The 11,964-nt window shown below is 40.2% G+C and overlaps 1 protein-coding gene across 1 annotated transcript; it reads right to left on the bottom strand.

Annotated features, from left to right (window-relative positions):
• Nucleotides 1-7,454: 7,454 nt before the first annotated feature.
• On the bottom strand, nt 7,455-10,742 carry LOC104803431. Its single transcript, XM_010527361.1, has 6 exons — nt 10,738-10,742; nt 9,124-10,636; nt 8,392-9,032; nt 8,025-8,313; nt 7,814-7,934; nt 7,455-7,525 (listed from the first exon to the last, which is right to left on the bottom strand). The coding sequence occupies exons 1-6, from the start codon at nt 10,740-10,742 to the stop codon at nt 7,455-7,457; spliced, it is 2,640 nt and encodes an 879-aa protein (XP_010525663.1).
• Nucleotides 10,743-11,964: the final 1,222 nt, after the last annotated feature.

Here is an 11,964-nt window from a genome sequence, read left to right as displayed (position 1 = left end):
ACAACCTCAAGAACAAGGTGAGTGGCTTGAGTTGGATTTGTGAGATCTTGTTCTCAATGTGTGATGGTCCAAATCGAGATTTCATTGCGTGTTTGAGGTTTAGAACGTGTCTAGGGATGTAAAACTAAGTTTTAGTAGCATCTGGAAGCCACCCTAAATCGCAACAGAGGAGAAAACTCGAGAGAAAACTCGGAAATGGCGAGGAAGAAGAGAGTTCTAGACCCGGTCCGCCGGACCACACCGTGGTCAGCTCCGGACCGAGACTGGAACAATACACGCGTAGTCAGCCAGACCAGGGAAAGCACGGTGGACCGAGAGAATAACACGTATGGTCCGGGGCTGACCAGTCCTGGTCCGCCGGACCAGACGTGTCGGAGTAAAGGACACTCCGTCTGACCAAAGAGAGACGGACCAAAGAAGGAGAAGTCTGGTCCGGGGCTGACCAGTTCTGGTCCGCCGGACCAGACGTACTCCGTGGGAGTGCGCACCGACAGACCAAGAGACGGAGCGGACCAGGGGAGAAAGAAGACTGGTCCGGCTGACCAGAATTTGGTCCACCGGACCAGGCTCAGAGAAAAATTTGGAGAAAATTCAACTTCACCCGGGAAAGAAAAAACGGCCAACAGGGTTGGCCCGGGTCTGACCAGACTTGACCTTGGGCGAATCAAACCACCACCAATGACAAGACTTCACGATTGGGATCAATCGAACCGAGTTTTTGCTAGAACGTTGCGTAGCGTAGTGAGATGTGCGATATCGAAATACGAGTGATCGTTGTGTGATTGTATGCGGGTAGAATTTGCATGGCGTTAAACGGTAGCTCGGTAGGGACCGGATGCCGTGATACGTATGGTTGTACTATGGGGATATTGCACGTTGTGTGCCATGTGTGTAGCTTGCTCGTGCGTACGAGTTAAGCGTGATTGTGTTTGTGGATGGTTGTGGACTCAACCATCACCGTCATGGACTTGACGGACGTTTGAGATGCGTTTTAGTCGTGTGCGACACGACGGCCAACGTCATGGATTTGACGGGCGTAGACTCGCACCTAGTCATGGACTTGACTAGGGTATATGGCTGGACCCTATGGTGGACTCCATATGGGTATGATTGTATTTCCGTTGTGTCATGGACTTGACATCAGTAGTCACGAGAGTGACAGGCGCAGAAGACGCGCACGATCGCATGCGATGCGATGGCCAACGTCACGCGAGTGACGGGCGTGGATTCGCCCCTGGTCATGGACTTGACCATGGTATACGGCTAAGCCCTATGGTAGACTCCATACGGGCGTGATTGTGATTGCTATTTACGTGCTTACCGTGTTTTTACTTATTGCATGTGTTTTCTCTATGGAAATGTCGATTGTACCGTTCTCGTTGGGAACGGAATTTCCGGGTTCAACTCAGGCTACTCACTAAGCAGTTGTGCTTAACCCTCGTGGTTTACATTTTTCAGATCACGAGGATTACGCCTAGCGCATCCGGCAGACGACGACCTGAGAGAGGCAGCATCATGTACGGGATTTACATTTTGGGTTACGAGACTTGTATTTCCCGCATTTTGTACGGTTAAATTATAACTATTCGGACATGTGTTATTTTGCGATACTGATCGCCTGTTGTATTTTCCGCTGCTTACTCTGGTTTATTAAAAATGTTTTTGGATTTCGAGATTTTGTTCCCGCGACTTATTATTTTATTTCATATCGTCCATGTGGCACAGCCCGCGACTTAAATTATAACTATTCGGACATGTGTTATTTTGCGATATAGTCGGTGGTGGCTTGGAGGAGGCACCTGACGCTCTGGTATCGAGAGGTGACATCGATATCAGAGGGGATGGTTTGTGTGATATGTTTTATGAAGTGTTGGGTCTGGTTTGTTGTATTTTTTTATTATTCCGGTTTTGACCGAGGAAAGTGAGGGGATTGTGCGTTGCACATGGAGAGTTCTTACCTATGCGTGTGATGCACCCGTAGAGATGATTTGACGGTATCAGTATTACTGATAGACCCGATGGGTCGAGCTATGACTTGTATATGTCTTGGACTGGTGATACCATATCTGCATGCTATCCTATGTGTGTGATACACATAGAGACGATTTGACGGTTAATGTCCGATGACTTGTCATCTGGACTGTTTGTGATTGTTATATGAATTACTGTTGGTGAAATTAGAACTTGTTATATGACATGTCATGGATATATGTATATTATGTGTATAAATATTGCTTTTGATTGGCCATTTGTAATTTGAGTATGATCTTCGAGTTTAACCCGAAGTACTCACTAAGCATATAGCTTATGGACGTGTTATGCAACGTTTCAGGCTCGGAACAGCTTTGGCAGAAGCTGGACAAGGGCACTGGTGACGTGTGAAACTTTTGCGGGATCATGTATATTTTCACTTTAGACGTACACTGGTTTCTTTTTCTCTGGATGGTGTATACTTTACTTTGTGTTATATCTATCCACCGTGCTTATATTGTGGTTTGTATACGTCTACTATAGATATGGGTTTGTTATGTATATACATATTTCCGTTGTGTATGTTTAATATAAAAATGTTTTTAAAATTTCTGCTCTTTTGATATGTGGTTACAATCGTCCATGTGATGCAACTCTGGGCGGGACACGGGTTATGGGCATCACAAACGTTGAAATCCAGCGTTCTCTATAGCCAGTCTACATTCACAGGCTTGTGACTGCTAGAACGGAAACCGATGCATTCCCTAGGAGAGAGAAAGACGGCAACCACGCGAGAGAGAGAGGGAGTTCGAAAAAAATCTTATTTTTTTTACCTAACTCTAAATTATGTTTCTTAAACATAATTATAAAAACAACTAGGGTTTCATTAAACTCATCGGGCCTAATGAGCCTTCACTTAACTATTAAGAGAAAACAAGTCCAATAACCTCATTAATAAACATATAGGCCCATTAGACCACCTAAACTCATTCAATGGATTTCTAATCAGTTTCGCAAACCGATCGTGGCCAGAGCACTATATCCATCAGGACCGACTCGGTCTATGTTCTGGACCAGTTCGGACTTGACTGGCTTCGTGTCGTGATCTATTTTCCGCTCCTTACTCGTTTCCGATCTTGATGACGGAAATTAAGGGAATTTTATGCTCAATCGCTACATTTCCATTGACTGAGCGTAATTAATTTCGATTATATTTCTTTAATCCTCTTACCGAAATTCGGAGTGTTACACTCACCAAGAATAGCTCTTCAGAATAAAAAAGGAGGAAGTTTTCGGGTCAAAAGGCACTCAAGATAACTTCTCACAAGTGATGAGAGGATATGATTTGCGACTCTACAAAAGGGATTGAGGTTCCTTTCGATTTTCTTGAGTGCTCAGCCACAAATGCAGGCGATACACACTCACTTACTTGCAGCGAAGTAATTCTCGAGGGTAATAGCAAAACTACCATCATTTAGCTACATTAACTTCATGCATTAACTCTCAAAACCCAAGGATTTGAAAAAAAAAACCTAAAATGAGTAAAAGGTATAAATAACCCTTTCAAAAAAGAAGATGGAGCACAACGTCAGTTTATTTCTCCACTCTCAACTAACTTAGTCATTTTAAAACAAAATTCGGAATTCGTTAAGCCTCTCTCCTTCTTTTTCTCTTTCTCTCTCAACTCTTCTATCTTTCTCATATCTCCTCTCATTTTTACATATAGAAAAACAAAAAAAAAATAGTTCCCATCAAACACATCTTCACCGATGACCCATCTCTCGTTCGCGGTTCGGTCGAAAACAGAACAAATAACACAAAACTGGAGGTAAGTTTGGTATTACAAAGATTTGATTCGGTGAATGAAAATTATGTTAATTTGGGTTTAGATTTATGATTTTAGGTAAATCATGTGGTCTCTGATGAAAATATGACAGTTACGGAGTAAAATTGTTCAAGAATATGCAAGAAACACATCTTTAATCTCACACTACATGAAAAACTGCGATATGCGACAGACTGTGCGGCATAGATAATTTGATGCTAACAATTTGCGACAGATAATGACAGATTTGCAACTGAATATCGAAATCGGACTCCTATCACACTCTATCGCAAGTTTTGTCGGAAAAGTCCGACAGATTGCGGTAAAATATTATGTCACCCTACTTTTGCAACAGATGACGACAGTGTGCGACAAAAACTTTGGCAAGGATTGCTCAGTACGAGGCGTTGCTGATATGACTATTATGTCCCCTGGTTGGACAGAGCTTTAGGCAGGACCAAGAGCCAAACCCGATCACGTCTACCACTAAGCCTGGAGTCAGACCTTCTACAGCTCCCGAGGAGCAGCGTGACGAGTTGGATAATCCCGACAACTATTTTCCATAGTTTTTTTTTTGTAATTTTAGAAATATTTTGTTTTTTTAATAAATACTTTTTATTTAAAGTTTATTTTATTTTTTTGAATTATATTTTAAATTTAAAAAATATTTTAGTAATTATAAATTAAAAAATCAAATTATTTTTTTATTTATATTCAAAATTTGCGAGAGATATGCAACAAAATATATTTATCGCAATGTCAACGAGATGGCTCTGTCGCAACATAACAACCAAAGTATACGACATATTACGACAAAATAGTTATGTCGTGAAAGTTAACTGCCGATGGAATTACGACTACGAATGTATGTCGCAAATTTGCGACAGATACCTATAGATCACTGTCTGTCTCAAACTTGCGATAGATTCATGATCGTTTGAAATTTGCGACAATAATTTGGCGACGGATGTTGATCTGTTGCACGCTATCGCAAAATTCCTTTTGCAACAAAGTTCTGTTTGTTCGTGCGACAGATATGTTTGTCGCAAATATCTGCATTTCTTGTAGTGTCAAATGAATTTTCGGGGCAGTAACGAAATATATTGACGATGAAAGAAAGGTATGTCACATTGGTCATACCGTTCAAAATATCTCAATGGTCACACTAATCACACTGTTAATTATTAAACTTTGGCCACACTAGTCACACCGGTCAAAATTCAATTTTGGTTGTATTGATCATAATGTTAAAAATTCAATTCTAATCACATTAGTCACACCGTTCGAAAATTAATTCTGGTCACTTTGTTCAAAATTCGATTATGGTCACAAGGATCACACTAGTCACTGTCACATCATTTAATATTAAACTGTGATTATATTGGTGACATTGGTCATACTGATCATACCGTTCAAAATTCAATTCTGATCACACTATTCACACCGAAAATTTTTAAAATTCCCTGAAAATTTTTAAAAATTTTGTGTGGGGGGGGATTTTTAAAATTTTTAATTTTTTTTCTAGAAAACCGAAAATTACTTTCCTTCCTTTTTTTACCGTGCTGTCTCATATCTCTGATTTGTTGGCTCCATATCACAATGGGTATTATGAGAAAAACATATTTATAAAGGTATTCTCTAAAGCCAATATAGCAAAATAAGAGCATTTTTGGTATAAAAAAAACTCAATTCTTAGACACTACGAAGAAGCAAGATAAAATAAATTTTACTTTTAATCAATAATTGTCTGCTTATTCTTGACATCGTGCCCTTTAAATAGATTGAGAATAAAAAGAAAATAGAGAATGAAACTTTGTCCACATGCCAACTAATCAAAAATCAAAGCAAAGAAAATTTGTCATCATACGGTTAATTCAAAGAAGGGAAAATGGCAAAAACCCACACAGATTATAACAAATGTGTAAAATTAGTACATCAATTTTTTATTTGACAAAATCCCCCACCCGATTTCAAAATTTCCCATTTTCTACCACCGATTATTCCTTAAATTTCCAATCAACACAGGGAAGGGATTTGATCGTGCCACATCAGCATCCCATTGTTTATGTGGCATGACACATCCGTAAAAGTGCCACGTCAGGTGACACGTAATCAGTCCTGTCAGCAATTTCGATTAGTTAAATCGGTTCACTTAACCGATCCGGTTTACTGTAAACCGAATTTTTTTTTAAATTGAAATTTGGGACTTAGGTCGAAACCCTAAATCAGAATGCGCATTTCATTTGTCTCCTCTTCACTCCTCTGTCTCCTCTCCTCTCCTCTCGTCGCCTGAGAAGATCGCTGTCGGAGACGAGCTCCGGTGAGACGGCATGGCTCATGCGTTGCTCCGGCGTGGGTGATAGTCGTCTCGGTGGTTCATTCCTGGTTCGTTGGTTCATTCTTGCGTCTCCGTAGTTCACTCCTATCTCGGTCTTGGTGGTTCATCGTGTTTTGTCTGACCCTACTGGTCTCGGTGGTTCGCGTGCATCGTTGTTCGCCTGCATCGTGGTTCGCCTGATATTGCTTTGGCAGGTACACAATTTTCGGTCTGTGTAATTGTCTCGTTTGGTACGCGAATGCCAGATTCGATCCGACATGATTGTTCTATTTTGATGGGTTAATGTTCGGATCTTTGTGTAGAATGAGTTTTAAATCGGAAGGCAGTTCGAAATATAGTGGGATTTCTCATAACAAAATAGGTGAAGCTATATCGGCTAAAGGATTCCCACAGAAATGCGAATGTGGAAGTCGTATCGTGCGATATACTTCAAAAACAGACAACAATCCCGGAAGAGTATTTTTTCGATGTGCTAATCAAGAGGTATTGTGTATATAACATTAGTTATGTATGTAACAGTATTGGTTGCATTTCGGATTTGGATGTCTAGTTGAATCTGAAAGGATGTTGTTGGTTTTTGTAGGGCACGAGAAAGCATGTTTTCAAATGGTTTGATGAGGCTACAATTGAAGAAATCGACGAATTGAGAGATGCCTTTGAATCATTACAAGGACAAATGGAGAATTATGTAGGCAATGACAAAAAAATCGAAGCATTGACACATGAGTTGGAAATTTACAAAGCAAAAGTGGAAAAAATCGATGTCTTGGCAAATGAGTTGGAAATCTACAAAGCTAAGGTGCAACATATCGAAGCCGAGAAATACAAGTTTGTGTTTGTCTTAATAGGAATTGTTATGTTTTTATACTACTTTCGTATTTCTGTATTTTAAATTTGGAAGTTGTGATGATGGTTAAGGTTTTGGTACTGCTATTGTCGGTTGTATTTGTATGAATCAATGTAATCGAGTTGTACTAGTAGCCTCGGTTGTTTTTCTATGTACGAAATACTGGTTGGTATTCATCTTGTTTGTCTTTGTTGTCTATGATTGTACCTGTACTAAATTACCCAATAAAAAGAGACAACATTGCATGTCTCTAACACTAACTGATTCATACTAAATAAAAAGAGGCAGCATTACATGTCTCCAAATGTCTCAAATTGATCCAACAAACATACATAATCCAACAAACATACATGATCCAACATTATATGTCTCCAAATGTCTCAACATGAACCAACATAACATGTCTGAAAACGATCCAACATTACATGTCTCCAACATAACGTCTAAAAAAGTCTGAAAATGATCCAATAATCCTAAATTTGTCCAATCCGATCAGCATGTCCCCGAAGGTCCATCGCGTTGAACATCTTTGTCATTTTTCGATCTGCAAACCAGATAAAACAACGATTAAAAACAGAATACTACTATCGAATGACATCCACAATGGTAGTTTAACATCATACTTACCCCATATTACTACGACTTGGCCGTGGGATATTAAACTGATTCTGAGTCATTCCCAGAAGGCGACGTCGTCTGGTAGTCAGGTTAAGACCAGATTGCATTGTTTGACTGGATTGAGTGGGTATACAAGTATCTATCATTGGAAATTGCTTATTATATAACCACCGTCCCAAAATTATGAAAATGCAAAGAACAAAAAATGAAATACCTTGAGCTGAGTTTGCATGAGTCTGAGCATTGGACATTGTGTTGTTATCCGAAATTGATGCTTGTTTTCTTTTGGAAGCTGCATTACTACTATTTGATGCTGCAGTGCTTGATTGTCCTTGCTGTAAAGAAGAAAGCAATGATTGATGACAATCGCAACCCAAAAACATGTAAATAAATTAATGTACCACAGATGTCATTCATGTCCTTACCATGTTAATGGGCTCATTCTTGCAAGTCTTTGCGTTGTGCCCCGTTTGTTTGCATCGGCTACAACGAAACAGCCTTCCATGTCGAGTCATGTGTCCGGTTTTTGTAGGTGATTCATGAGGATCCTTTCTTCGGCTATGTTTACTTGGCCGACCAGGCATCTTTCTATCATCAGGGACTAAAATTGGTGGTTTGTCGGATCTTTGCCATAACGGTTCACCATTGACAGGGTTAATGTTGTTCTGGTATGTTGCCTGCCATGTTGATTTCAGGAAGTAATGAGAAACGTACCTGCAAATAACTTTAAAAGTTAGTAAGTAGTATATTAAATTTCAAGAAGTTATGAGAAACTGTACTTTGTTATTTTACCTTGAAAGTTTGTCTCGAGTCACTTTGATTACAATAATGGCATGTTGACAAGGTATTCCCATAAGTTGCCATCTCCGGCAAGCACATGTATTTGCAGACAAATCAACCGTGTAGCTAACACCAAATTCAGAAACCTCATATTTTCCCTGTCCACTTCTTATGATGTGACAATGTCGTGCTCGGGCCAGCATGGTGTCCAACTTCCTCATAAACCTTGGTGTGAACTCAGTTTTACACCTTTCAGCCTGACATGCTCGTCGTGCGTTACGTTGCATTGCTTTTCGGCGGATTTCCTCAAGCATATCAATTATTGGCCGTAGTCGGGCATTTCTGATCGAACCATTAAAACTCTCCGACAAGTTGTTTTGGACTGCATTGCAACGCGACTCAGGATTGAAAAATGCCCGACACCACCTCCTAGGATTAGCCCGCATAAATGCTTCATACGCCAATGGATTGTACCTTCTAATGTCAAGGGCGTATCCTTCGAACTCACGTACGAGGTAGCATTTTGCAGCCTTCCAGAATAGCAGTTTCAACTCAAGATCCTTGAATTTCTTTTTGAAATTAGCAAATATATGTCGTGTACACATCCTGTGCTCGGCGTGAGGAAGCTCATTTTCGACTGCATTCACTAACCCCTACAAAAAACAAAAGCAAATAAAACAGATTACGAGATATTTCGAAGAGTAAATAATATGTACTTTTAGAAAAGAATCATATATCAATTACCTTTTGCTTGTCGGACATTATAGTTAGCCCCCTTCCATCATCTAATCCCAAATCTAATCGTAATTTCTTGACAAACCAGGTCCATGTATCTGTATCTTCGATACGTACAACTGCCCAAGCAATAGGGAACATGCCATCATTGCCATCCCTTCCAACAGCAGCTAGTAGTTCACCCTTCATCTCCCATTTCAAAAAACAGCCATCCAAACCAATAATGGGACGACAGTGTGCTTTCCACGACTCTCGCAGCACTCCGAAACTCACATAGAAACGGTCGAATACTCCCTGACGCTTCAACACTTTAGCTAATCCGATTTCCGTTGTGGTATTTGGATTTGACCTATTCAGCTCTAACTCATAGTCCCACAACTTCTTAAACTGGATTTGAGGATCTTCCATCACCATTTTCAATGCAATACGTCTTGCCTTAAAACATTTGGTAAGAGTGACCGTCAAACCATACGATCTTTGAATGTCAATCTGCATTTTTTCAGCTGTGAAGGCTAACTCTGTTCTAATCCTGTCTGCATACAACCTCGCAATTTGACGCATTGTCAACATACTCGCATAAGTGTCTTTCTCATGGTTATGATCATCCTTATAAATCTTGATCATCCACTTGCTTATAGGGGTCTCAACCGAGCAGTAAACCCTCCACGGGCACCCTATATTGCAACATATAGCTTCCAATTTCGTCTTGTCCCACCTTGACAACTTCACATTAAATTTCTTATCCAACACATAGTCAAACAAAGCTTTCTTAAACTCGTCCCCTGAGTTGAAAGTTCTCCCAAGATATAAAAAATCATTTGGGGGAAAAGTTGAAGCTTGTCTTCTTGGTGGATTATCAAAGTTCTCCCATTCTTCATCTGTGTTTTCCGGGGTTGGTGGGATATTCCCATCACTATCTATATACTCGTCAGGCGAGCTATCACCATTATCCTCCTTCCACTCATCTCTATCATCATCACCAACCGGACCACAGGGGACTTCTTCAACAAAATCATCACCATCAAAATCGAAATCATCAAACTCTCCAATATCATTATCACTATACCAACATTCATCTGATAATGAATCATTAATCTCACAATCCTCAACAAAATCTTCATCATCACTATCATCATCACTGTCATCGTGATCACCCTCAGCAGCTGAATTTTCCCAAGTAAGTCGGGGACGAGGTTCTACATCTGGCTCTGTCTCTTGGTGGTCGATAAAAACATCCAAACTACCATCTTTTTTTGCCATTTCACACATTTCACATATTTCACTGTCCACAATCTCTTTCCTAACCCTTCTTTTGTTTTCTAGAGGCTCTCTTGCCAACTTATACCACATTTCTCTTATTGGAGAACCTATCTTACGAGATTTGACAAATTCTTCAAAAGTGAACCAACACAGAGTATCCGAATCAAACCAAACACCTCTCTCAACTAACCCACCTAGGTAATAACTTTTGCTATTCGCTTCTTCCATAAAACCACCCATGTAAAAGTTAATCTGAATCCAGCTGCATACAATTTCAAAACTAAATCTTAACTTTCTTCTTCTACAACAATCGAAGTATTAACTCTTGCGAACAAACTAAGTGTTATAACCCAGAAAACTTACCTCATCTTGCAGAAGTTCGGAGCACCGACCCTAGAGCTAGAGAAACACGAATACTGTAACCCACCGAGACAAGTATCGACCTAGGAGAAGGAGCGAACCACCGAAGAACGACGAAACCACCGAAGAACGACGAACACCCTGAACCACCGAGAGCAGTAGACCAAGTAGAGCACCACAAACCACAGAAGCAGCGAAACTGGAGCAGGAGCAATGCCGAAAGTAGAGCAGGAGCGAAACTGGAGCACAACCGAATCTGGAACACAACCGAATCTGGAGCACAGCCGAAAATGGAGCCTGGAACACGAGCGAACCACCGAGAGAATGACACTTTCGCAGGAACCACCAAGACGATTATCACACATGCCAGAGCTACGCCGGAGCCATGCCGAAGCTATGCCAGAGTTCGTTCGTCTCACCGGAGCTCGTCTCCGACAGCGATCTTCTCAGGTGACGAGAGGAGAGGAGAGGAGACAGAGGAGTGGAGAGGAGACAAAGGAAATGCGCATTCTGATTTAGGGTTTCGACGAAACCCTAAGTCCCAAATTTCGATTTAAAAAACATTTCGGTTTACAGTAAACCGGATCGGTTAAGTGAACCGATTTAACTAATCGAAATTGCTGACAGGACTGATTACGTGTCACCTGACGTGGCACTTTTACGGATGTGTCATACCACATAAACAATGGGATGCTGATGTGGCACGATCAAATCCCTTCCCTGTGTTGATTGGAAATTTAAGGAATAATCGGTGGTAGAAAATGGGAAATTTTGAAATCGGGTGGGGGATTTTGTCAAATAAAAAATTGATGTACTAATTTTACACATTTGTTATAATCTGTGTGGGTTTTTGCCATTTTCCCTTCAAAGAATGATAGAAAAACAACGCAATTGAGATAATTAAGAAATAGCTAAGTATGTGATTAGGAAATTTAATCAGGTAATCTTCACTTAAAGAAAGTCTTTAATACGTTTAGATCTTGATTTCCTTCCTTAATTGTCTATCAAAGACAATGTGATTCTTAACTTCTGTAGTGGTCCTTCACGAACTGTCACGTAGCGTTTGGTGATTTAGATGTTCGGTACAATCTTCAAGTGTTCACCGATGAAAGCTCCAAAATGTTCCTCTTTTTAGTGATGACTCGGATTTTACTTGGATTCTATATGAGTATACCTTTGGTTTTTAGATGGTTTTTACATATTTTTAGGCATTTTAGAGTCATTCTAGGT

This window comes from Tarenaya hassleriana, unplaced genomic scaffold (assembly GCF_000463585.1).
Source record: "Tarenaya hassleriana unplaced genomic scaffold, ASM46358v1 Cleome87, whole genome shotgun sequence".
Taxonomy (NCBI): Eukaryota; Viridiplantae; Streptophyta; class Magnoliopsida; order Brassicales; family Cleomaceae; genus Tarenaya; species Tarenaya hassleriana.
This window is presented reverse-complemented; position numbering and strand designations above follow the sequence as displayed.

Coding starts and splice junctions, on each gene's coding strand:
- LOC104803431 (XM_010527361.1), bottom strand. Junction 9,033..9,123: donor TAATGTCCGACAAGCAAAAG/GTAATTGATATA, acceptor TGTTTTTTGTAG/GGGTTAGTGAATGCAGTCGA. Junction 7,526..7,813: donor TCATGCAAACTCAGCTCAAG/GTATTTCATTTT, acceptor TCTGGTTTGCAG/ATCGAAAAATGACAAAGATG.